Raw genomic sequence first — 26,016 nt, 5'->3', positions numbered from 1 at the left:
TGCGCTCATCATCACGTTGTAAAACCTTAAAGTACACACACACACACACACACACACACACACACACACACACACACACAAAATCAAGCGAACGCGCACGTCATCCAATACATTTCCTTTGCAAAAACAGACATAATGTCTTACGGGATAACCGCAATCAGTGATTTTATAATGTTACTTAAAATCCGTCTTGATTGCAAATTTTTTTTTTATTATTCATATGACCGGTTTCGGTTCATTCAGAACCATCTTCAGATCTGATATTTCAGTTACAGGAGTAACCCGTCCAAATCAGCAACTTTCACATGCTACGTCACATGTGACGTAGCATGTGACGTAGCATGTGAAAGTTGCTGATTTGGACGGGTTACTCCTGTAACTGAAATATCAGATCTGAAGATGGTTCTGAATGAACCGAAACCGGTCATATGAATAATAAAAAAAAATTTGCAATCAAGACGGATTTTAAGTAACATTACAATACATTTCCCTTGCAAGCGGCTGTTGAGGAAATCCCAGACATTAGTGATGTAGCACGACGGTGCTCCATCTTGAACTGTACGCTCCGTCCTTGTCAATCTGGTCAATCTGCGACGATAAAAACACGCCAGCATATATAAACACATTAATTTGTTTTTTCTCTTGGAAACAGGGAGGGCCGAAAACTTTGTTTTTGCTCACTGTATAAAAGAAGTTAGCTTACGGGCTGTCACGAACACGTTTCAAGGTTTGTCTTACATTTTCGCTGCCCCAAATCCTACAGTCGTGTTTATGGGGTTTGGGTTGTTTGGAGGACGAGACCAGACAGCGAGGTCATCGGTCTCATCGGATTACGGAAGGACGGGGAAAGAAGTCGGCCGTGCCCTTTCAAAGGAACCATCCCGGCATTTTCCTGGAGAGATTTAGGGAAATCACGGAAAACCTAAATCAGGATGGCCGGACACGGGATCCAAACGTCGTCCTCCCGAATGCGAGTCCAGTGTGCTAGCCACTGCGGCACCTCGCTCGGCCGTGTTTATGAAATTTACCGCTTAACTTAAAAGTCGACTATCACCAAAGAGGTATCCAATGAATTATTTATCTTTATCCTATCGAAGTAAAATTTCTGAAGAAGAGTCCTTACGACCAGTCCTTCATGAACCCTAAGTGTGTTTCAGTTCATGCGCCGTTGTTAATTTGTACAGTTTGGGATTCGTTAGTCTTCTTAACAAACGACAAATAGTTAGATGTGAGAAGCCCCTGTTGGGTCGATTCTGTTCAACTGTCGACGAAACTCTGCCTCACTTGATTTACAATGTTGTCAGACAGAAGCGGTCGATTGAGTATTTCTTATAGGTTACCGGGCAACCAATATCAATGGCAACCCTGCATGGAGGATATCTAACGTACTCAGTAGAAAAATTACACTGTAGAGTTGTCGCAGATTTCGATTCTTCAAATCAAAAGACACAGTGACCACAATCGGGACCCGTGAAGGCAGCCATCTCTGTTGCAACTGTGGCTAGTGCTCGCGGTGGTGTGATTTGTTCTAGCTTACTACGTGAGACAAAAATTCAATTATTTTGTTACAAAATTACGCCAAGACTAGGTCTATAAATCGTATGAATAAGTTTGTATGAAGTTTCAAATTTGTAAAGCCATATTAGAAACTGCTTGTATTATTAATTGTAAAAGTTCGACCCAACTACAGTTATTTTACACTTAATAAAGGGAATCAGTTAGCTTAAGACAGTGAAGGGACGACTACTAGACGTCACCTTGGCGTCGGCCCCCGCGGGGGCCGCCGTGTTCCTGCTGGGGGAGCCCTTGGAGCGCCGCCGCCTGGACGGGCTGCCGGCCGGGCTGCGCGTGTACCGCAGCGGGCTGAGCCGGGAGCTGCGCGCGCCGCCCTCCGCCTCCACCTCCGCCTCCGCCGCCGTCTCCGCGTCAGCCTCCGCCCCCGCGTCCGGCGGAGGCGTCTTGCTGGCAGTGGGCACCGCGATCGACGACCGCCGCCGGCCCGCATCCCCACTGTTGCTTCGCCGCCGCACCCTGCAGCGTAAGCCGACTAATGAAAGTATGCTCCCCAGGAAAGCGTGCTGGAGCCACTCGTCTTACCAAAGTATATAAATACACTACTGGCGATTAAAATTGCTACACCACGAAAATGACGTGCTACAGACGCGAAATTTAACCGACAGGGAGAAGATGCTCTGATATGCAAATGATTAGCTTTTCAGAGCATTCACACAAGGTTGGCGCCGGTGGCGACACCTACAACGTGCTGACATGAGGAAAGTTTCCAACCGATTTCTCATATACAAAAAGCAGTTGACCGCCGTTGCCAGGTGAAACGTTGTTGTGATGCCTCGTGTAAGGAGGATAAATGCGTACCATCACGTTTCCGACTTTGATAAAGGTCGGATTGTAGTCTATCGCGATTGCGGTTTATCGTATCGCGACATTGCTGCTCGCGTTGGTTGAGATCCAATGACTGTTAGCAGAATATGGAATCGGTGGGTACAAAAGGGTAATAAGGAACGCCATGCTGGATCCCAACGGCCTCGTATCACTAGCAGTCGAGATGACAGACATCTTATCCGAATGGCTGTAACGGATCGTGCACCCACGTCTCGATCCCTAAGTCAACAGATGGGGAAGTTTGCAAGACAACAACCATCTACACGAACAGTTCGGCGACGTTTGCAGCAGCATGGACTATCAGCTCGGAAACCATGGTTGCGGCTACCCTTGACGCTGCATCACAGACAGGAGCGCCTGCGATGGTGTACTCAGCGACGAACCTGGGTGCACGAATGGCAAAACGTCATCTTTTCGGATGAATCCAGGTTCTGTTTACAGCATCATGATGGTCGCAGCCGTGTTTGGTGACATGGCGGTGAACGCACATTTGAAGCGTGTATTCGTCATCGTCATACTGGCGTATCACCCGGCGTGATGGTATGGGGTGCCATTGGTTACACGTCTCGGTCACCTCTTGTTCGCATTGACGGCACTTTGAACAGGGATCGTTACATTTCAGATGTGTTACGACCCGTGGCTCTACCCTTCATTCGATCCCTGCGAAACCCTACATTTCAGCAGGATAATGCACGACTAGATGCTTGCAGGTCCTGTACGGGCCTTTCTGGATACAGAAAATGTTCGACTGCTGCTCTGGCCAGCACATTCTCCAGATCTCTCACCAATTGAAAACGTCTGGTCAATGGTGGCCGAGCAACTGGGACGTCACAATACGCCAGTCACTACTCTTGATGAACCGTAATATCTTGTTGAAGTTGCATGGGCAGCTGTACCTGTACACGCCATCCAAGCTCTGTTTGACTCAATGCCCAGGCGTATCAAGGCCGCTATTACGGGCAGAGGTGGTTGTTCTGGGTACTGATTTCTCAGGGCCTATGCACTCAAATTGCGTGAAAATGTAATCGAATGTCAGTTCTAGTATAATATATTTCTCCAATGAATACCCGTTTATCATCTGCATTTCCTCCTGGTGTAGCAATTTTAATGGCCGGTAGTGTACATAGCCTATGACACAGCCACCTATTTCTTTCCACGTAGCATAATATAACGTATAAAACGACAATATTTGCTAATAATGAAAAGATTCTTAAAGAAATTTTGTGTGTTATATAACAATGGAAATATTACTACATCTTGAGCAAACACAAATTAGTCTTGTTTTACGTCCAAACGTGTTTCGGTGGAATCTCGCCGTCATCACGGGGTTCATTTATTTTCTATTAAATAACGTATCAAAAAATTGTAGGCATTATACATGTAGTCTTGAGATGAAGTCACTTACATTTATAAAATTACTAGCCTTTTCCCTGCAGCTTCACTCACATGTACAATCAACACATATCGATCACACCTCTTCCTCCTCCCTCTGTCTGTCCACATCTTCGTATCTTCTCTCTCTCTCTGTCTGTCTCTCCTCCCCCTCGATTTGTCCATTTCCTCCATCCTGTCTCTCTGACCTTATCTTCCTCCCTCCTCCCTCTGACCATGGCCTCCTCTCCCTCTCTCTTTCCATCTTCACCTGCCCCAGCTTAACCTGTCCCCAGCTATGCTCATCAGCATGTATAGCCCCTGAAATACAGTTCAATAAAGCAGGTCAATACTAGTCCTACAGCATGCAGGGCAGGCTACACATCATGGGCTTGAAAATCATCTATTTGACGCTGCCATACAGGTCGTCACACAAAGCAGATCAATAAAGTAGACTGATACTACTCCAACACAACACGTCTCTAATGTAGGGTAGCCTGCATATCGGGTCCGAACAACGGTTTATTGCTCGTGGCATGTAGCCCCCCCCCCCTCCAAAAAAAAAGAAAGCAGGTCACTTGACAGACTGATACAGTTCCCACACAACATGGCTGTCATGTGGGGTAGCCTATACACCAGAGGCTCACAAAAACACGTTTCTGCCTGTACCTTCGTTGCTATTGGAACTAGGAGTGTATACAACCTACAGTGCTGATACTCAAGACACCTGCTGTTTCTGTGCCAACTTTGGTTGAAACTAACCCACATGTTTGGGAGGAGATGTGCTTATATAACATAAAAGATTAACAGAAAAAATACAGGGTGCCTAGATTGGAATGGTCAGTATTCAGAGAGATGATATGAATAGCCATTTGAAGCAACAAGGTCTTGTAAACATAGAACCTAAAACGCATACCTTAAGAGCTATAGGCACTTCTTCAACCTTGATACTGTGAAACAAATCCCTTCCATTGCAAGGCCTTTTTTCCCATATTTTGAGAAAAAATATCCACTAAACCAAGAGTCTAAAGTGCATACCTTAAGAGCAATGACCATTTGTTCATTTTCACTACGGTGAAACACATCTCTTCTACAGAACAAGTGCTCATAGCTCTTAAGGTATGCGGTTTAGAGTCCATGTTCACTAGACGTTCTTGCTTAGAAGTAACGTTGATGTCATATCCCTAAATATTGACCATTCCTGCTGGGACAGTTTATATACCTTAGTATCACAAACTGATGTTTATGTGACCGTCTGACATTTTTAGTAAAGATAATATTTGTTCCAGTCTGTCATCTGCAATTAACCAAGATCTTTCAACATAATGTTAGACGCATTTACCAACATGTTGGGCCTAAAACAAAAAAAATGCCTTACACCGCTTTGTTAGTATTGGATTGTAGTCCTGTCATTAGGTTACATAATGCTGTTAACACTCATTTCTTGTTTTGGTTGTAAGTAGGCTGTTTAGGTTTCTATGTTGGTAACGCCACGTAGCGCTCTGTATGAAAATCACTGGCAGTGCTGTGTGCAGTCTGTGGCTGGTTTGCTTTGTTGTCCGCCAGTGTAGTGTTGGGCTGTTAACAGCGAGTAGCGTTGCGCAGTTGGAGGCGGGCCGTCAGCAGTGGTGGATGTGGTTAAGTGAGATGGCGGATTTTTGAGAATGGATAATCTGGAGGTGTGTCCATCAGAAACAGTACATTTGTACGAATGGATGTCATGAACTGCTATATATATTATGACTATTAAGGTAAATACATTGTTTGCACTCTATCAAAATCTTTCATTTGCTAACTATGCCTATCAGTAGTTAGTGCCTTCAGTAGTTTGAATCTTTTATTTAGCTGGCAGTAGTGGCGCTCGCTGTATTGCAGTAGTTCGAGTAACGAAGATTTTTGTGAGGTAAGTGATTTGCGAAACGTATAGGTTAATGTTAGTCAGGGCCATTCTTTTGTAGGGATTTTTGAAAGTCAGATTGCGTTGCGCCAAAAATACTGTGTGTCAGTTTAAGCACAGTCATGTATAATTTTTCTAAGGGGACGTTTCATGGTCTTTAACGATCATTTGTTAGAGTGAAGTAACATTTTTCGAAAATGTTGTGAGGATTTGTTGTTTATAATGGGCTTTTTAAACTGGCGACTTTTTGTCGATTCATCTTTTTGATGCCTCTACAGGAGATGTAAACTATTCTTAGTAACACGCATTGCCAGTGTGTGCGAGGCTGGCCGGTGTGGCCGAGCGGTTCTAGGCGCTACAGTCTGGAACCTCGCGACCGCTACGGTCGCAGGTTCGAATCCTGCCTTGGCCATGGATGTGTGTGATGTCCTTAGGTTAGTTAGGTTTAATTAGTTCTAAGCTCTAGGGGACTGATGACCTCAGATGTTAAGTCCCATAGGGCTCAGAGCCATTTGAACTATTTAATAAGTTGTAAATAATAGATTTCAGCTATCAGTCGTCCTCTCGAAATTTTATTGGCAGATCTAGATTTCAGCTAGAAACTAGCCATTCTGAATGCACTATCATTTTTGATCAATGCATGTAATGCCTGTTGGTCGGGCTTCATCCACAATTCATTAAATACTCAATTTAATAAGTGGACGTGCGACATTAGTGTGTCAACGTTGTTGTGTCACAAATCGCAGTGGAGTAACATCTCTAAGTTAGATATAGAAGACATTCTCCAGAATGTTTCAATCGACAAAAAGTGGGTGCGAAGTTTGTCCGCAGACCTGGACTTCCGATAAAAAAAAAAAAACTATGATGCGCGGAAGCTTGCTGCAACTTGACTGAATTTTGAAAATCATTAAGTCAAACGAAAAAAAGACGGAACCACCATAAAACGACAAAATGCAGGAATTTACAAGAAGGGCCAATGGTCTGGAGACATAGTCGACATTCAAGCCAACTTGATGCGGGAGTTAAACTACATCTCAAAGATGGACTTTTCCGACGGTGTCACATGGCTGCATGGACGTTGTTGTACTAGAGTGGAGGAGACGGTGTAGAACAGCTAAAGTATTATGAACCACCGCCTTAAAGTTTACCGTTTATTAATCCAATCTCGAAACATTTTGGACTAACTAGGCAAAATGATGAGCTACGCTGTTACCGGTATTCCCTGAGAGCCGCGCGGCTCGCTTCGACCCCTTGATAGCACGGTCTTGTGAACATTATTTGCCGGAGTGCCGCTCGGCAGCGGGACTAGAGCGCCTCCGCGTTGCAGTCAGGAGGGAGTGCTCCGAACGGCTAGGGCTAGACAGGAACCGCGGAGTTAGGCGGAAGTGATACCAACGAGGCATCGGTGTGGCAGTGGTTTGGGAGGGCTGTGTTAACGTTGGCGCAGGAGCGCGTTTCGGCTTGCCGGTGTGAGCTACATGTCGGGCACTGAGGCGGATCCGCTATTTGTCTCTGGCAACATATGAGGTGCGACAATAAAATATTGTGACTTATGTGAAAAAAAATGTTGCTTACCGTTGTAGTCAAGTTTAGTGTTGTCTCCTTCAAAGTAGTTCCCGTCTGATTTTCCAGCGCTTCTGCCATTGATGGTAAAATTTCTGGAACTCATCTTTTGTAATATCCTCCAAAACCCTCGTCATAGCTTTTTGGATATCTTGTGTTGTTTGAAAATCGTGTCCCTTGACCGCTGTTTGAGTCTTGTAAATAGAAAAAAGTCGCATGGAGCGATATCTGGTGAATAATGTGGCTGTGGTACTACTGAAATTTGTTTTGAGGTTAAAAATTGCTGTACTGACAGAGCAGTATGGGATGGCGCTTTCTCATACCAAGATCTTCAGTTATTACTAGACGAACCGTTTCTCGATTGATGTTTAGTTCTTATACAATCAAGTTCACGGATGATCTTCGATCAAATCGTACGAATTCACGCATCCTGGCCAAGTTGACATCCGTCCGTGAGGTTGATGGTCGTCCACTGTGGTCTTCATCTTCAACATTCGTTCTGCCTTCACTAAAAATTTTATGCCAACGAAAAACTTGATCTCTTGACATAACCTCCTCTCCAAAAGCCTTCTGAAGCTTACTGTCAGCTGTCGTCGCGTTTTCACCCAAGAGGTTCCATTTCCGTGTCGAGGGACACAAACACGTGTTAGCTTATTACAGCACAACTAACGACTGAGCAGTTGCCTCGATGTGCCGCTTGGACTAGAAGCAGTTTATAGACCAAGGTCAAAGATATTGTGCCTACGCAAGCCTGCAGGGTTGCCACATCTTGCAAAGAAAATCAGTCTCATTACTTTATTGTCGCACCTAGTATGTCCTGGGAAGCAAGCAAATGTGAGACCACCGAGACCTTGTACTCGTTACTGTTCCCTGACATTTGCGAACGACCAGTTCCTGTTGTTACACACTTCGTGAGCACTTTCAGACTTTGTTTTGCGTTGTGGTTTTTTGGTGACTTGTAGTGAAGCTACTTCCTGAACTTCCCTGCAGTGCTTTCAACAGAGGTTGAATTTTGTGTTTCACATGAGTGCTTGCGGTCGTTAATTTGTGCACAATTATTGTGTTTCTGGAGGCAAAGCATCCTACCAGAATTTGAAAACTGTTATTTATACTTCCGCTCTACAGGAAGTTGGGTATGTTTCCAGATGCTCCCCAAAAAAGAAAAGAAAGGGAGAGCGTTTCTTAGCTTAAGCTTAAGGCAAATAACAAGTAATAGTGAAATTCCTAAATGAGCTAGTGAGCTTAAATTACTCTTCCCTATTATTTGAGTTGATACAGTGTTAAGGACCATGGCTGCCGTATTACAGTTAGCTGTCCTTAAGAGTTTCGAATTTCCTGAAACGCTATTTGGAGCTTCCTGTATTGCTAATTGTGTAGCTTACGTTAAGTATTGATAGTGGTTAAGCCCTCCGTATGCTTGTTACATCGTGACCTCAGGAATGTGAGTGTACTAACACTTTAATTGTAAGCGTGATCGGGAGCTGAACTTCCTGCTCTGCACTATTTCTTTTCCTACAACACCCTATAATTTGCAGGTCGGATTATGGTAACCTGTTTCCCTTAGTAGTTGCGGCTTCCTGAAATTTCTCCCAAGCCACAGTTATAATCCTGGCGATATTTATAAAACGTCTGAAGTGGCTATTTAAGCTCAAGATAGCATGGGACGTTCAAAAGTAATCTATGAGTTTTACATAATGAATCAAAAGTAAACTAAAGTTGTTTATTTTTAATAATACTTAAGGAAATTTTACGCATTTGGTACTGAGAAGCGCTAAGCAAATCCACTGTTAGAATTGGCCTTTGTTCTGTCCAGCCTGATTTCTTTTACTACCACGCAGATATTGCTTGGCATTCCTTTCTGGGTGTATATTGCTTTGTGCATTATTCGGCCAGTAACTGTGTAATCTAATTTTAGTTTTAGTTTCTTATCCATTTCTGTAATGTCTTGTCTGAGCCGGCCGGTTGTTAGCTTGCTTTGGCGGGCGGCCCCGGTCGTTGTACCTCGAGCCATTGTGTCGGCCTCTGTGAGAGCAGTAATGTCACTAACTCTTCGTACTGAGTTTGGAATAATTTAAACAACTGATTTAAGCAGTGCGTGACTGTATTCACCACAGATTTTGTTGTTTCATGCCTGAATAATTCTTTTACCAAATCATTTAACTCCAAGGATTTAAAGAGTAAAAAGTTTTAATTCGTTGACGCTTCTACCAAGTTATTTAATTCCAAATTTGTGATGTTACTTTTTTCATTTGTCAAATCAATTAATTTCACAGATTTGGAACAAAATGATGATACTGGAATAAAGATAGAGCCATGTGGTTGAATTGGTGCAAAGTAAAAGAACAGAACTTCTAAGAGGTGTTTTGGAAACAATTCCTTTTGTTGTTTTAATTGCTTCACTAAGTTGATTGCTATCTCTAAACTGAAGAAGGAAATTACTTGACATGTTTAGGTGTATAGTTTTATCAAATAAATTTCTTATTACTGTTCTTGAACTGTGAATGGTGCTGTTGTCGTTTTTCCCTTGGGTCAGTCATCTCACTCCACAGTCGAGTGTGCTGAATCTTAGAGTTGCCTGTGAAAAGTATACACTAGAATCTCAGTAGCCACTCCTCTTGAAAAGCCACTCCATGTGAACAGCAATGGATTAGCCAGGAATCTCCCAGGAATCCTGTATGAAGAATTAGATCCGGTTTTCACGGTGACGAATGCGTCTCCTGATTTGTTTGTAGTTGAAGGTGTTACTCTGTGAGGCGAGGCCAAAATGGTAGCATGATGTATTTATGTGGGACGAGACCGTAAGGGTGCACAGAACACCAATGAGAGCAACTCCAGTGACAAACATGGTTACAGTTCCATATCAAAAGACCAAGAAACGGCGTGTACTCGGCTAGTACAGGAATGGAGTGCTGATCTGTGAGGGTGGGTGGGGCGGAGAGGCCAGTGGGTGGCCTACCTGGCCTGCGTGGGGCTGCGGCCGCCCGCCTTGCGCTCGCGGATGCGGCGCACGCGGCGCGGCGAGCTGCCGGACGGCGCCGCCCCCGCCGCCGCCCCCGCTGCCGGTCCCGCCCCCGCCGCCTCCTGCCGGCCGCTGCTCTCGTCCGACGTGCCGCCGCCGGCTACTGCGGGCCCCACTACCGCCGCCACAGCTGCGGTCGCCACCGCGGTGTCGCCCCCTCCGCCTCCGCCTCCGCCTCCGCCGCCATTGCCGCCCCCCGGCGCCGCCCCCTCCGGCGGGCTGTGGCCTGGCGTGGAGCGCTGCAGCGGCGCCGCCCAGTCGTCCGCGCGGAAGCCCTCGTGCATGGCGGGGCTCCGCACCATGCCCGCTGCCAAGCACTTCTTCGCCTGCAACAGTGACGCTCTTCTGAAGTCCGCTTTACACCGAAGCGAACACAGTGTAAGTAGGCTGTTTAGGTTCTTATGTTGGTAGCGCCATGTAGCGCTCTGTGTGAAAATCACTGACTGTGCTGTGTCCAGTAGACTTGGCCACTGTTTCTATGTTTCGATACAGTGTATCGATACCTATAACTGTTTCAGTGTTTCGGAACGGCTATGGTTCACTGTTTCGAAACAGCGGTGTGTCGTTCCGCCCCTGTCTCGGATCTCGAGCCAGACACAGAAACTGTATCGTTGTTTCAAAATAAGACTGTTTCAGTCCACCTGCGCTTGGAACGGAGTAATTGTATCGAAACAGTGCTGTTTCATTCCGCTCTGTGTCGGACGAGATTGGGGCTCGGCACAGGTACTGAAACACAACATACCACTTCATGAAACACTTTCAAGAGTGTCGAAATCTTTAGACAAGCAATAGCATGAAGCTTAAGATTTCCGAAAATAAAGCTTCGTTTCTAGCTGACTGTCCTATTCCGAAATGGCGTTACATCTGCTTTATAAACACTAACCAAACAATAAAACAACGCATACTATTCACATTCAAAATAATAAATATGTGAAAATCATTCAGTTAAATTACACTTTTTTTATAACATACGCTTCTCTGTTCATGTACAGTAATCATATTAAGAAACGCAAGTAAGGCTACTACATTTTAAATAAAAAAAGGCGTAGAGTGACAGTTATTAGACATGTACATAAATTTGATGTAGGTATAATTGCAAACAATCTGTTTGACATATCACTGATAGTGTAATGGTGAACGGGAAGTATCGTAATTTATAGTAACGGTTCGAAAAACCTTGAAACACAAAGAATTTTTCTGTTATATTTTGTTATTTATTCAAATTATTTGGCGTTATTTGTGAGTCTATAGTCACTGTGTCTATTATCCACAATGATTCCCTTTGTGTGCATGGAAATTAGCAGGATGGGTACATTAGCCATACTAATGGAATGTGGGAATCCCAGTAGCATATCTGTTGTTTCTGCAGTTCGCTCCCACCTCCAGTTCCGTTCGTGGTGGTTCTTCTGTCTTCAGCGAAGGCTTTCCTCAGCCAATTGAAAAGTATGAAAGTCACATGAAACAAAAGCAGCGCATTTGCTGCAGGAAATACGAAACTGCCAAGACGCCTAAGTGATAGTTTCATACTTTCTGCGATGTGATTAGCGCTCTCGCACCTCATTTGTGTTTATATGGACATACTTATACAGTAGACATTCAAGATGATAAAATGTGTAGGTTTATTAGATTACAAAACACAAACTGTTTCACTGTTTCGAAACACCGTATCGGAACATTATATTGTACTGTTTCATTTGTTTCGAAACATTTACGTGTTTCAGTTTGCCCATCTCTAGTGTGCAGTCTGTGGCATTGTTGGAATATTTGCTATTGTAGCGTTGGGCAATTGGATGTGAACAGTGCGTAGCGTTGTGCAGTTGGAGGTGAGCCGCCAACAGTGGTGGATGTGGGGAGAGAGATGGCAGAATTTTGAGAGCGGACGATCTGGACGTGTTTCCATCAAAAAGAGTAAATTTGTAATACATTGTTTGTTCGCTACCAAAATCATCCATTTGCTAACTATGCCTATCAGTAGTTAGTGCCTTCAGTAGTTAGAATCATTTAGTTAGCTGACAGTATTGGCGCTCGCTGTATTCCAGTAGTTCGAATAACGAAGATTTTTGTGAGGAAAGTGATTCATGAAAGGTATAGGTTATTGTTAGTCAGGGCCATTCTTTTGTAGGGATTACTGAAAGTCAGATTGCGTTGCGCTAAAAAATATTGGGTGTCAGTTTAGTGTTGATGGGAATAAGAGAGAAATGTCTCAGTATGTTCAGTTTTGCTCAGCCGTTTGAAAATCAAATAACGAAGTGGTTTACCAGCACAGTCATTCATAAATTTATAATTTTCTAAGGGGACGTTACAACAGGTCAACGTGCAACAGTGTACGAGAATTTCCTCTGATGTAAATGCTTGACGCTTGTTGTTCGGTTGTGCTCGGGTCGCATTCACAAGTGTTCGTTTGTGATCTGCTGGGTGTAAGTTCTAGAGCGAACTATCAAAGGTAGTTGGCGTCCTCTCCGCTTCGGCGCCTGCTTCGAAGATAGACAGTGTACTCGTTCTGCCGCGGTGTGGTGTTTCTGCGCGCAAACTTTCATTAGTTTTGTATACTCTAATTATTCGTTATTGTGAAGGACTGGTTGAGTGAAACCGTACTTCTGTTGGTAGAAGAGTGCAGGTGTGATGTAATTAGTTTAGTCAGTGTTATTGTCAGTGTTTGCTATACATTCCTTTCTTCAAATGGCTCTGAGCACTATGGGAATTAACATCTGATGTCATCAGACCCCTAGAACTTAGAACTACTTAAACCTAACTAACACACATCCATGCTTGAGGCAGGATTCGAATCTGCGACCGTAGCAGTCGCGCGGTTCCGGACTGAAGCGCCTACAACCGCTCGGCCACCACGGCCGGCCATTCCTTTCTTCTCCGATTCCGCGAGGAACTCCTCATTCGTTACCTTATCCGTCTACCTAATTTTCAAATTTCTTCTATAGCACCACATATCAAACGCTTCTATTCTCTTCTTTTCCGATCTTTCCAGAGTCCATGTTTCCCTACCATACAATCCTGTGCTCCAAAGGTACGATCTCAGAAATTTGTTCCTCAAATTAAGGCCTATGTTAGATACTAGTAGATTTCTTTTCGGCACGAATTAGTTTTTTACCAGTGCTGGTCTGCTTTTGATGTCTCCTTGCTCCGTCATTGGTTATTTTGCTACCTATTTAGTAGAATTCCTTAACTTCATCTACTTCGTGACCATCAATCCTGATGTTGTCGCTGTTCTCATTTCTGCTACTTCTCATTACTTTCGTCTTTCTTCGATTTACTCTCAATCCATATACTGTACTGCCGGCCGGAGTGGTCGGACGGTTCGAGGTGCTACAGTCTGGAACAGGTTCGAATCCTGCCTCGGGCATGGATATCTGTGATGTCCTTCAAAATTCGATGTTCTAACCAAAGATTCAACTTACAGAAACACTTCTACATGAACGATAAACTTCGGAATGAAGCACAGTAGCTGCAGGAGAAATTGTTTATGCAGCATATTTGACACCTTCTTCTGGTTTGGTTCTAAATCATTCGTACACTGTGTAATTGACAGTGAATGTATTTCATATTCTGAGAGAATGTAATAAGATTCCAAAAGGACTTCAGTATAGAGGTTAGTTAAGTTTAAGTAGTTCTAAGTTCTAGGGGACTGATGACATCAGAAGTTAAGTCCCATAGTGCTCAGAGCCTTTTTTGAACCATATTCTGTACTCATTAGACTGTTCATTCCTTTCAGCAGATCAAGTAATTTTTCTTCCCTTTCACTCAGGATAGCAAGTCATCAGCGAATATTATCACTGACATCCTTTCACCTTGACTATTAATTCAACTCTTGAACTTTTCGTTTATTTCCATCATTGCTTCTTCGATGTATAAATCGAAGAGTAGGGCCTGAAGACTACTTTCCTCTCTTACAACCTTTTTAATCCGACCACTTCGTTGTTGGACTTCCACTCTTATTATTCCGCTTTAGCTCTTTTACTTGTTGTATATTACACGCCTCTCCCTACAGCTTACCCCTATTTTCCTCAGAATTTCGAACATCTTGCACCATATTTCTTTGTCGAACGCTTTTTGCAGGTCGAGAACTCTTATGAATGTGTCTTGGCTTTTCTTTAGCCTTGTTTTCATTATAAACCGCAACGTTTGAACTGCCTCTCTGGTGGGTTTACCTATCCTAAGGCCAAACTGATCGTCAACTAACAGGTTCTCAGTTTCTTCCGTTCTTGTGTATATGATTCTTGTCAACAACTTGGATGCTGAGCTGTTAGCTGATGCGATGATTCTCGCACTTGTCGGCTGTTGTAGTCTTCGGAATTGAGCGGATGGTACTTTTCTGAAAGTTAGGTGGTGTGTCGCCAGACTCATACATTTTGCACACCAACGTGAATAGTCGTTTTGTTGCCACTTCCCCTATAGAACCTATATAATTTCGTCCCCTCCAGTACCGCTCCATTTGGACACGTATGGCCTAAGTTATTTTGTGTAGCGTCTACCATTGTGCGCGAGGACGGAAAGCCTTTCCAACTACGTAGGTGAGCGACCTCGCGGGAGGTGTAGTAGTCAGGCCGGCCGAAGTGGCCGTGCGGTTCAAGGCGCTGCAGTCTGGAGCCGCGAGACCGCTACGGTCGCAGGTTCGAATCCTGCCTTGGGCATGCATGTGTGTGATGTCCTTAGGTTAGTTAGGTTTAACTAGTTCTAAGTTCTAGGGGACTAATGACCTCAGAAATTGAGTCTCATAGTGCTCAGAGCCATTTTTTGTTGTAGGCAACAGTGCCGTACGACCTTAATTTTCCTATGATGAAGGGCGTGGATATGTTATTAATGTATAAGAGGCGATGAAAAAGTTTCCTTTGGAATTCCGTACAGTCCAGAAACGGTATCCCAATCGGGCAAAATCGTCGTGAACACTGAGGCAATGCCGGCTGCGGTGGTCTAGCGGTTCTAAGCGCTCAGTCAGGAGACGCGCGACTGCTACGGTCGCAGGTTCGAATCCTGCCTCGGGCATGGATGTGTGTGATGCCCTTAGGTTAGTTAGGTTTAAGTAGTTCTAAGTTCTAGGGGACGGATGACCACAGATGTTAAGTCCCATAGTGCTCAGAGCCATTTGAACCATTTGAACCACTGAGGCAGTCATCGCAGCAACGCACCAAGATGAAAATACCCGTTTGCTAAAAAGAACCGCGTCCTGCCGTGTGTAGAGTTCCGTAACTGCCCATTGTGTAACCTTGTCCGACAGGAATAGTCGAAGTTTCAGAGCCTTTTCAAAGGGATAATGGCATAGGGAGAGGTCAGAACTATAGTGCGGTTTCTCGAGTTTCTGCCACTTGAGCTGGCGTAACTTCTACGTTGCTATGATATGGGGACATGAATTATCATGAAGCAGTTACACTCCTGTCGCAGTTTTCCCTATTTCACCTCAACTGCACTCCGTAATTTCTCCAGCGTTGGGCAGTAACGTTCTCCAGTGACGGAGACATCAGGTGTCTTGAACTTAATAAGCAGTAGGCCACGGTAATTAAAAAACGGTGTTAGCATCACGTTTCTGGCATAGGCCTCGGTTTTGAACTTTTTGAGCCGAAGAGGCGATAGATGACACCACTGCATCGTCGGCGCTTTCGATTCCGGTTCCCAGTGGTGGTAACAGCTTTCGTTGTCTGAAACAGTGGGGTCAAGGAACGTGTTGCGTTTAACACTGAAACGCACCAGGTGCACATTTGGTAATAACATCGCCATAATTCACGTTTCCGCGCTTACCGCCAGCACGTCGGAAAGACGCGAATTCCATACTAACACTTTGCCTACATGTCGGAGCTCTTAGATCCACATTGGAGTCGAGCTAGGTTGCATACGAGCTCTAGCAACACCCTCAAACGAAACTCTTTGCCCGCCCTTTTTAAAAGGCACATCTAGAAAGCATCTTGAGGCGGGAAATGGAGCACGCTTTCCCCCACATTACCTACCCTGCAGCGCTTAGCAACCCGGGTTACAAATGTATTTGCCACAAATTATAACAGCAGTGCCAAAAAGGCGCATCTGCAGGAAACTCGCCATGTTCCAGGATGATTACACAGTGGAAAGATTGTTGTCTATTGTCAGTTGTAGAAGGATGTGACACTGAAGGGTAATTAGCTGCTTCCGTCATAGAGTATCAATCGAGAATGGGAAATTCAATGTCGACATTCAACGAAAGGAGGACTATCACCAATGTTTCTTTCCTCATATTGGTGTTCAATGCGTTAATCACTGTTATCATTGTGATCAACCCGAAAATTATGCTGGATCTGTCAGTGTTCACTGGAGTTTGAAACAGCACAACCACGCATTTGTAGCCAGTGAGGCGTAGCCTGTATCAACGCTCTCGCGCAGTTATACAGCGTCAACAGTATTATCACAGGTTCTCCCAACACAGCTTGTAACACCGAAAATGCAGGATGCATGGCGCCTGCTACCAATAGAAGAGGCTGTATTAATTACGATTGCCCGTTTCTGTAATTAGCCGTGGCTCCACAACATGCTACCGTCTTCAATGACAGCAGCAGTTCCAGCAACACAGATTCGTCGTCGGCTCCGAGTTCCGTGGCACGCACAGCACTGAAGTAAGACTGTTCATTGGTAGAAAGTATTAGCGGCTAATCCAGCAGCACAACTGAATGTGATGTGATTAAGGAACATTGTTTAAATAATAATCAGTTAAATTCAGGGCGATTGTGTCCTCATTGCCCCCAGACATTGTTACCAAGCAGGGTCCTTCTTCCATTTTTTCCTTATATGCTAACCGAAGTTTGAGAATCTATCGCTGGAAACAATCCAAATCTAAAAAAAAATGCACAAATTAAGAGAGCGGAAGTTTTATTTATTTTACACATAGCTTGGAGCACATGGATGTTTGGTTTGGTACGTATTCTAGTATTTAATTCTCTTCAAGTCAGTAAAAAAGGTTCAGTTGCTCAGACAATAATATGAAATCCAATTCGAAAGTTAAGTAACTGCAAAGTAAAAAGTGCTTGCCTTTCTCTAAATTTCTTTGATGACGTTATGTTGAGGTCTCTGAAAGTCATTGTTCACGAAACGAAATTCAGTACTAACAAAGTTTAAGTGGATATTTTCAAATCATGACTCGATTGCCTTTTTCAAAATTTAGTGACAAACGTAACGTAAAGGTGAGTTCTTAGTTTTCTTTATCATTACGTACTCAGTTAAAATTAGTGTCAAAAGACGTGACAAACTTCAGTTGCCACTACGGTGTTTAATAATAAATGTTTTTCTTTCCCATCATCTTGTACAGGATTATGGCTGTAAATCCGCCCTAGTGGGCTGGCGTTCGTAATTATTTCCTGTTCGTTCATTAGTGTAACTTTTGGGTTCGTGATCAGTAGTACCCCTTTTCTGTGAGTTTTGTTCGTGAGTGAATGCACAAAATAACTTTCATTTTTCCAAATTGTAGCCCTGTTCGGTTTAATTACTTTTTTATTTTTAGTAGACTTTTCTATCAGAAAGACCGGTTGTACACTTTCCCCCTACTTATCGGTATTACTTCTTCGTGAAGGATAGCCTTATCCAATTAGAAAAATTCCATTCGGTATACACGCGATCCACGGTCATATTTTATATCGCAAGCAGGATAGGCCGATTAGTAAGGGGGAGGTTACAAGCTGTTACCAGGACTATGGCTTACCTGTCGGCGGTGCGCCTGGGCGACCTTGGAGCGTCGCGGCGCAGTGGAAGTGGCGGAGGGTGCTTGTGTCGGAGCTCCGGGGGGCGTGCCGCCGCGCCGCCAGCCATCCGGGGTTGTGCGAGAGCCTACAACACCAGACACAAACACTCACTAAACCGAGCGTGTCTCACGGCAGGCACGGTAACTTGTCCCAGAATCTTGATACCAGTGTATGCTACCGTCACCAGGTGATGACGCATAAGCAGATATGGTCGCGGCCGTGTTAGGAATTTACCCGCGCCTTAGAAAAGGACGTCCTCGTGCTATGCGCAATTGCGCGCCAGGCGAATAAGCTATGCTACTGATGCTATATGATGGAATTGTCACCACAAAAAGCCACTGATACAGGCCCCGTACATTTTTCACATCATTTTGTAGAGCAACTTACGAATCTGAAATATACCGTTTGTGAGTTTCATCATGACTGACTAACTAATCTGACGATAATCAACAATTAAAGGTTTTTAAGGGCACTTAAGCGATGGACAGGAGTCTGAACTTTGAATCCTTTAGAAAAAGACGTCATTACAGTAAACTTTCTCACTAATTATTATGTTAAAATCAGACAATTTTCTGTTTTTGTGTCCCTTTTCTAGAAACCTACATAGATTAAATCCTGGAAATAATTAAAGTGTAATGCTCATTTTTGAGTTCTGTGTAGCCCCGTGCGTATGATGAAGTTACACACCAAGGTTATGTGAAGGTTTTAAACCAAACTCTTGACACAGGTAGCTTTTTTGTATTGTCTCAGAACATTCAGAAAGTTGGAAAAGATTATCAGTGAGCGCTACCAATCGCAAAATTAGTTAACATTCAAATTATTTAATGAAGAAACATGTTTCGAGATATAAATCTCGTCTTCAGGCCACAATAGCAATAAAAAAGCATTTAACAAAAGTACAAGTAGATATTACAGTTGTTTAGCAGACTTTTGGCATGTGCTCTGGTCATCTTGTGGAGAAAGAAAAAGATATTCTACTGAGCGGGAATATTCACTTCATATGTTGCCCTACTGATCTCATTAAAAAAAAAAAGAAAAAAAAACCTCACATTTTCATATGAAACGGTTGTCTGCTTGAGGTGTATTCAGTTAGCTCCTTGGAACTTGTTAACAACAGCTTAAAGCGCCACAGCAATGGAGATAACTGAACACACCCGAAAAAGACAGCCATTTCACATGAATATAGTGAGTAATTGTTTTAAAAAATTATGTCAGCAGCGGAGCAACATGCAAAGTGAAGATTCCCTCTTGTTAGGTTATCTTTATCTTTCTACACTGAATGACCACGTGTAACGTCTAGAGAAACAAAAACAATATATTATGTAGTAATTAGAGAATTAGATGTATCATATTGTGTCATTGTATAAAATTATGTATTTTTTTTATTATTTATTTTTGAAAACGTCTGCGTCGGCGAGTAATAAAACCGACACAGAAGATAAATGTTAAACAGAGATTAAAAAAGGAACTAGTATATAATACGTGTTGAATACGAATGTCTTTGTCTTTTTAATTTGGAAGTTGTGCGAGTAAGATCTCCTGTTGTTGTCGTAGAGAACGCGAATGTAGCACTCTTTTGTCGAGACTAAGCAATGTACGCCATTACGTGTGAATTCACAAAGGTCTGTAATCACTGAGATATTTAAAGGTTTTAATAGAGTTGTTTAAATGAAAACTTGTATTATTTATTGTTAAGCTTGCTTGCATATTATCCCATCCTGTTGAGACATTTTTCAGTTATATAAATATTATCTGTGGTGCTGAGCTGCGTGGAGAACGAAGAGCCGCTGCCGCGGCGTATTTAAACGACTTACAATATAGTCGAGCATACCGCAAGGAAGCGGTAAAATAATAGTAAAATAATATTATTTCTTTTAGCTCCCAGACTGGCAGTGAAGATCAGCAGATTTTATGATGTGTTGCAGGTTGACGCGGGCTGCTGATAGGATGTAATTTACAGTGCAAATAATTTAATGTACCTTCAGAATCTGATAGGAATCTTGCTGTGCTCCGTTCTGATCTGGCAAACTTTATAGTGACAACGTATTTTTTAATGAGAGTCTCATGTTCTTGGGCTAGTCGTGGTATGAAATAGCATTTTAACGAGAAATAAAATCCACTGCGAACTTGTGTTTTTGAACGATCATACGAACTGTAACATCAGTGTTCATAACAAAGTAATTTCAACTTTTAATCACTATGAAGTAGGGAAGATATATTGATTCTTAGCATGAGTTGCAGTTACGAAAAATCGTTCCTTAAATTGTAGGCCAGATCCAGAACAATCAGACTTCCATATATACATTTTATTCCGCTAAAAGGTAATGATGATAAAGAAAAGCAAAGCACAGCATTGCAAAAAGTATTTCACGTAACTCTCTTCGTAAATGTGTTGTTACAAAGAGAATAAATAAACCAAAGAGCAACAATTTTACAATCCGCGAGAGACTTATACGTGAAACTGGCGCCCAAAAACGCGGGGCCCGAATTTGCAGTGGCCACAAATATAAAATTTTATGTATTTTTCTTTCAGTGTTGATTGTTATGTATGTGTAGATATATATGTATTAGGTGATAAATGTATGTATGTATATCATGATCAATGCTATGTATTAATGAATATGTAAACACTCTTTCATGACAAAACGTACTACTGCAAACGAGTCTGAGAAGACGGTCCTGATAGTACTGAGAAGCTGTAACGACTACGTAATCCGGGGGCAGCCGAACCCCGAGATAAGATAAACTAAAGGTAAGACTACAGTGTAGTTGTCCTGTTTGTAGAAGTTGAGCTCCAGTGAAGTGATCTCATTTCGCTAGTGGTGTGCATATTGTGCGTAGTTTGATGTTAGTGTTTGTGGCAGGACAAAGTTGATGGTAGATAGTAATTTTTAGTGTGCAGTTAGTGTAGATAAATTAACGTATTTTGTGTGCAAGGGGCAAAACTGTCAGACTTTGTGTTTTAGTAAGCAATTTAGGAATATGGTTAAGCTGCGTAGTCAACGTCCGAGCAATATGGATACTGAGGAACAACAATTAGTTAGTGCAGGAAATGTGGAACCGGGTACCTCAAGTAGTACTAGTACTCTCCTTGAGGATACAACATGTGAGAATGTGGGGGCAGGGGCACAGGTAGTGGTGCCACCGCCCACTAGTCCTCAAGGAGATGTAGATAAAGAAATTGTACCACCACCAGAAAAGCAGGAACCAGAGAGTGGTAATCTGCCTGGGAGGTATTCGCTTCAGGCTATATTAGAGCGCGTGCTGGATTACCAGGCAAAGTTTGCGCAACAACAAGCTGAAAAGGACGAAAAAATTGAAACCTTTATTGAACAGCAAGTCGAGCGAGACCGCCAGCAAGCTGAGCGAGATCGCCGGCAAGCTGAGCGGGACCAGCAACTTGTGCAATCGTTAGAAAATATAAAAAAGGAGATTGCAGATATGAAACAGAATTATGAGTCGATACCTCAGGCCGTGCAGGAGCTGATTGAACAGGTCAACAACCTGCAAGTAGCAAACACTAACAGGGTAGACGAAATAGGTGTATTAGCCAATCGAGTAGAAAAGCTAGAAATAGATTCCACGCAGCTTGTAGAGCAGAAGTGGAACGAACAAGCAACTAAAATTGAAACAGAATTCAACTCATGCCTAGAAGTGAAGGAGAGTGAGATTGACAAGAACATTAATTCCAAAGTACAAGCAGCCATAGCAAATAGAGATCCCGAATCGTTCAGTACCGCAGTAAACAATCAGGTACAGAACGACGTGCAAACCATCAAACAAATACTCAGTGAGGATATTCCACTGTGGCAAGGGAATATGAACAAACGGATATCCGACCTGGAGAAGGGTTTAGCACAAAGCAGAAAGCATTTGGAACAGGAACCTCTGTCGCCAACAGCCCATGGTTTTGGCAACGCACAAACTTATACGCGATACAACAATGGGGAATCTGTAGTCGATAATGCGAAGAGCTGTAGCTTCGGTTCGGAGCACACAGCATATGTCCCAGGAGCAAAACCTTGTAGTTCAAAAATATTAGTGGAAGAAAGTTTAATTAAAAATAGACAATTTCAAACGTTTACTACTGAACGGAAATCAGTACACCCAGTAGTATTCATAAAAAGCTTTAAAAATATCTTGCCCAGTGTGTGGAACGAAACGCAGAAAATTCAATACGTAATGTCGTACATTCAAGGTGACGCAGCGTTGTGGGCTACAGAGGTGGCAGACAGCTGCATGACATATGAACAGTTCGAAAGGGCATTTCTATCGAAATATTGGTCGCCTTGTATACAAGAGCGGCTAAGAAAAGAAGTATATAATCCCGAACCGTACTCACCCCGTCTGGGGAATTTGAGACGGTATTTTGAAAAATATATAAACAAAACACGCTACTGGGACGAGCCTATATCACCAAGAGACATAATAAGACTACTAAAATCACATTTACCCATTCATATCAAAGAGAAATTAATACACGTACCAGAAAGCGATATGGAAAACTTCCTGTCTGTTCTAGATTCTATAGACTTGATACAGGAAGACGCAAAATCAGCGTGTGATCACTCGCGGAATAATGGGTCAGGATGTAAACATGACAGAAATAGTAGTGCACAAAACCACAACCATGGAAATGGTGGGGGTGGTAACAAGCGGCAAGAACATTCGCAAAATGGTAGTAATGGTAGAGGCCAGAACGGGTATGGACAAACAATTTATAACAAAAAGCGTCGATTTGACGACCGGTACGAATCCGGAATGTCAGGGACCAACCGCTGGAAGAATGCGCGAGGTCAGTGGCAGAGCAATTATAGTGATAGTAATCGAAATTGGCAGCAAAATCAGCGAAGAAGCCCAGAGCGACAGGGTAATGACCGGTATGACAACAATAGACCACCACCGCAAAACGCGCCTATTGCGCAGCCGTGGCGGCCGACAAATCAGAGTGTACATATAGTGGAGGTCGCGGACAATAGCCGTCCAAGTACTTCACAAGTAACTAATCCAACAAACTAGAATCGGCCTCGGTATGCTCTCCATCGATGGCCGAGGGATGGAGTGAGAGCAACACGAGTGATAATAATATACCTGGGATACGTATGCTGCGATACAACGACGGTGTCAGTATGGATAAAGATCTACTGAACGAACCGCACGAATGTAAGAAAGATAATAACGAAAATGTGCAAGCTATTATCGAAGCGAAAATCAATGATGTTGCAGTGAATATAATCATCGACACAGGTGCCTCAGTAAGTGTAATGAGTATGGAGTTATTTAAGGCACTGGGAAAAGGACATAGTATTCCGACTTTCCCGGTTAATAATTGTAAGGTGTCTGGAGCCATTAGTGCACAGAGCCAATCAGTTAAGTACCAGGTGCAGGTGGAGATTTGTAAGGAGGGCGAAGCCATAGTGAGCTCGTTCCTCGTTGTTAAAGGATTGAAGGTGGCCTGCATTCTGGGAGTAGATTTTCTCCGTGAGAGGGACGCATTGATCGACCTCTCCTTGGGGAAATTAAGCATAGTTAATAGGGGTAGGAGGATTGAGTTATCTATGATGAAATCGAAGGAGGTACTTGTGCCGTGTTGTAATCGAATCAATATCAAGGGTAGGAACCCTTGGGTACTACACCTTGATGATTTGTCACATGCAGCAGACCTCTATTATCCGAATTTAGAGGATCGAAATTTTGAAATAAATGTTCAGGCATGTCAAACCAAAGTGCAGGAATCTGAAGGGTTAAGCGATACACAAAAGCAACAGTTGACGCAGCTGCTATCGGAATACACTATGGTATTTACCGACCGACCAGGAATAGTCAAAGGGTACCACTATCACATAGAGGTGATGCCCCATAAAACATACTGTCGCGCAACTTACTCCATCCCTTGGTCGAGGAGGGAATTGGTAGGTAAAGAGATTCGGAAGATGTTAGAGTGGGATATCATTGAGCCCTCCTTTTCTCCATACAGTAGTCCTCTTGTAGCAGTGGCGAAAGCCAATGGAAAAATCAGGCTAGTGTTAGATGCGAGGGACAGTAACAAAATTATCGTACCTGTCCGGACTCGCCCTGAGAATTTAGATGAGCAGATACAAAAATTTCATGGAGTACAGTACTTGACCTCGGTCGATCTGAAAAGTTCATATTGGCAAATTCCCCTTACACCGGAATCCAGGAAGTACACAGCTTTCATATTCGGAGGGCGGAGTTACCAATTCAAGGTACTTCCCTTCGGATTGAATGTGAGTGCTGGAGTGTTTATTACGGCATTAGACACGGTATTGGGTCCAGACTTATTAGAAAAAATCACTGTATATGTTGATGATCTGGTAATCGCTACTGCTACTTGGGACGAACATATGGAATTGTTGCGTAGAGTACTAGAGAGATTTAAGCAAGCAGGTGTGACAGCAAACCTAGAAAAGTCAAAATTTGGACGAAATAAAATTAAATTTTTAGGCCATCTTATTACACCACTTGGTATTCGCCCAGACAACAAAAAACTAGAGGCGATCCGAGAATTTCCAAGCCCCCGCACTAAGAGACAATTGAAAGCGTTCCTTGGGCTCACGTCTTTTTTCAGAAGGTTCGTGCCCAATCAGTTGTTAAATGACGCGTCACTACTAAATCTACTACGAAAAAATGTGCAGTGGGTTTGGACTGACAAATGTCAACAAGCTTTCGAAGCGATTAAAACCGCCCTACTGAATGCAAATATTTTGCAGCACCCAGATCTGTCAAAAGATTTTTGTCTTGCGACGGATTCATGTTCTTATGGCCTGGGAGCGTGCTTATTTCAGTGGGGGGAAGGAAACGACCCGACAACAATAAAGATTATCGGCTTCGCCAGTAGGACTTAAACTAGCTGCGAGAGAGCCTACTCGGCAACCGAACTGGAAGCACTTGCAGTAGTCTGGGCTGTAAAAAAGTTTAATTATTATTTACAAGGGAAGGAGATTAGAGTGTATAGTGACCACCAGGCGTTAAGTTTTTTGATGTCATGCAAACTATTCCATACCAGACTGAGGAGATGGATGCTTGTCTTACAAGAATACCGGATAAAGATTATGTACATAAAAGGCCAAGATAACGTGATAGCGGATGCTCTGTCGCGACTGCCGGTAGGATTACCGGATTTAGCAGAAATGTTAGAGCAATCCGCGGAGTATAAAGTGCTGTTAGTGCGTGACAATACTTACATGAAAGATTTTTTATATATATGTAAAAACATGTTCGAATTACAAAGGGCAGATCCGATGTGGAAAAAAATCATTAATAATATTGAAGAGGGTGTTAACAATAGAGATGAGCAAGGTTTTAAAATAGTGAACCATATTTTGTATCATAAACTTAGCACGAAAGAAGACTGCTGGGCAGTATGTATACCTAACCAGTCGGTAAAAGTTATGATATGGCACACGCACTTGGCATGGGGCCGTACAGGGATTGGAAAGTGTGCAGAGATCATGGCGAGATACTGCTACTTTCCCAGTATGAAACACCAGATTCAGGCAACAGTTAGAACTTGCGTGATATGTCAAAAAGCAAAACATTATAATAGATCCACTAAGTTTGAACTACATCCCATAGTTCCACTCAGGCCGCTTCAAATAGTATCTGTGGATGTAGCCGGTCCTTATCCCATGGCCAGAGGAGGTATGAAATATATACTGGCCATGTACGATATTTTTTCCAAGTACTTGGCAATTTATTGTATAAAATCAGCTACTGCCAAAACCATGGTCAGGCGGATCAATCAAGAATACTTGCCTCAAGTGGGAAAACCCGAAGCCATAACGACTGATAATGCTTCTTATTTCACGGGTCGAACTTGGAAAAATTACCTACGGGAACAAAATATACAGCATATTCTGGTATCCCGGTTCCATCCCGAAGCAAGTCTAGTTGAAAGAATATTCAGAGAACTGAATAAGTTCCTTAGAATCTACATAGGGAACCGACATACAAAATGGCCAGGGCTAGTACCGAAATTTGTAGAAATACACAATTTAACACCCCATTCAAGTACAGGCTATCCACCGGTAGAGATA

General features: G+C 43.1%; 1 protein-coding gene across 1 annotated transcript in view; it reads right to left on the bottom strand.

Moving 5' to 3' along the window:
- The window catches only part of LOC126159020 (uncharacterized), a 514,849-nt gene that overhangs the window by 216,123 nt on the left and 272,710 nt on the right, over positions 1-26,016 (bottom strand). Inside the window, exons 17-18 of the mRNA XM_049916483.1 lie at positions 17,920-18,044; positions 10,444-10,576 (exon numbers count right to left, since the gene is read on the bottom strand). Of these exons, the coding sequence (XP_049772440.1) occupies positions 10,444-10,576; positions 17,920-18,044 (258 nt within the window). The remainder of the gene's footprint in view (positions 1-10,443; positions 10,577-17,919; positions 18,045-26,016) is intronic.

Source organism: Schistocerca cancellata, chromosome 2 (genome assembly GCF_023864275.1).
Source record: "Schistocerca cancellata isolate TAMUIC-IGC-003103 chromosome 2, iqSchCanc2.1, whole genome shotgun sequence".
Lineage (NCBI taxonomy): Eukaryota > Metazoa > Arthropoda > Insecta > Orthoptera > Acrididae > Schistocerca > Schistocerca cancellata.
Note: the sequence above shows the minus strand (reverse complement) of the source record. Positions and strands in the feature narration are given on the sequence as shown.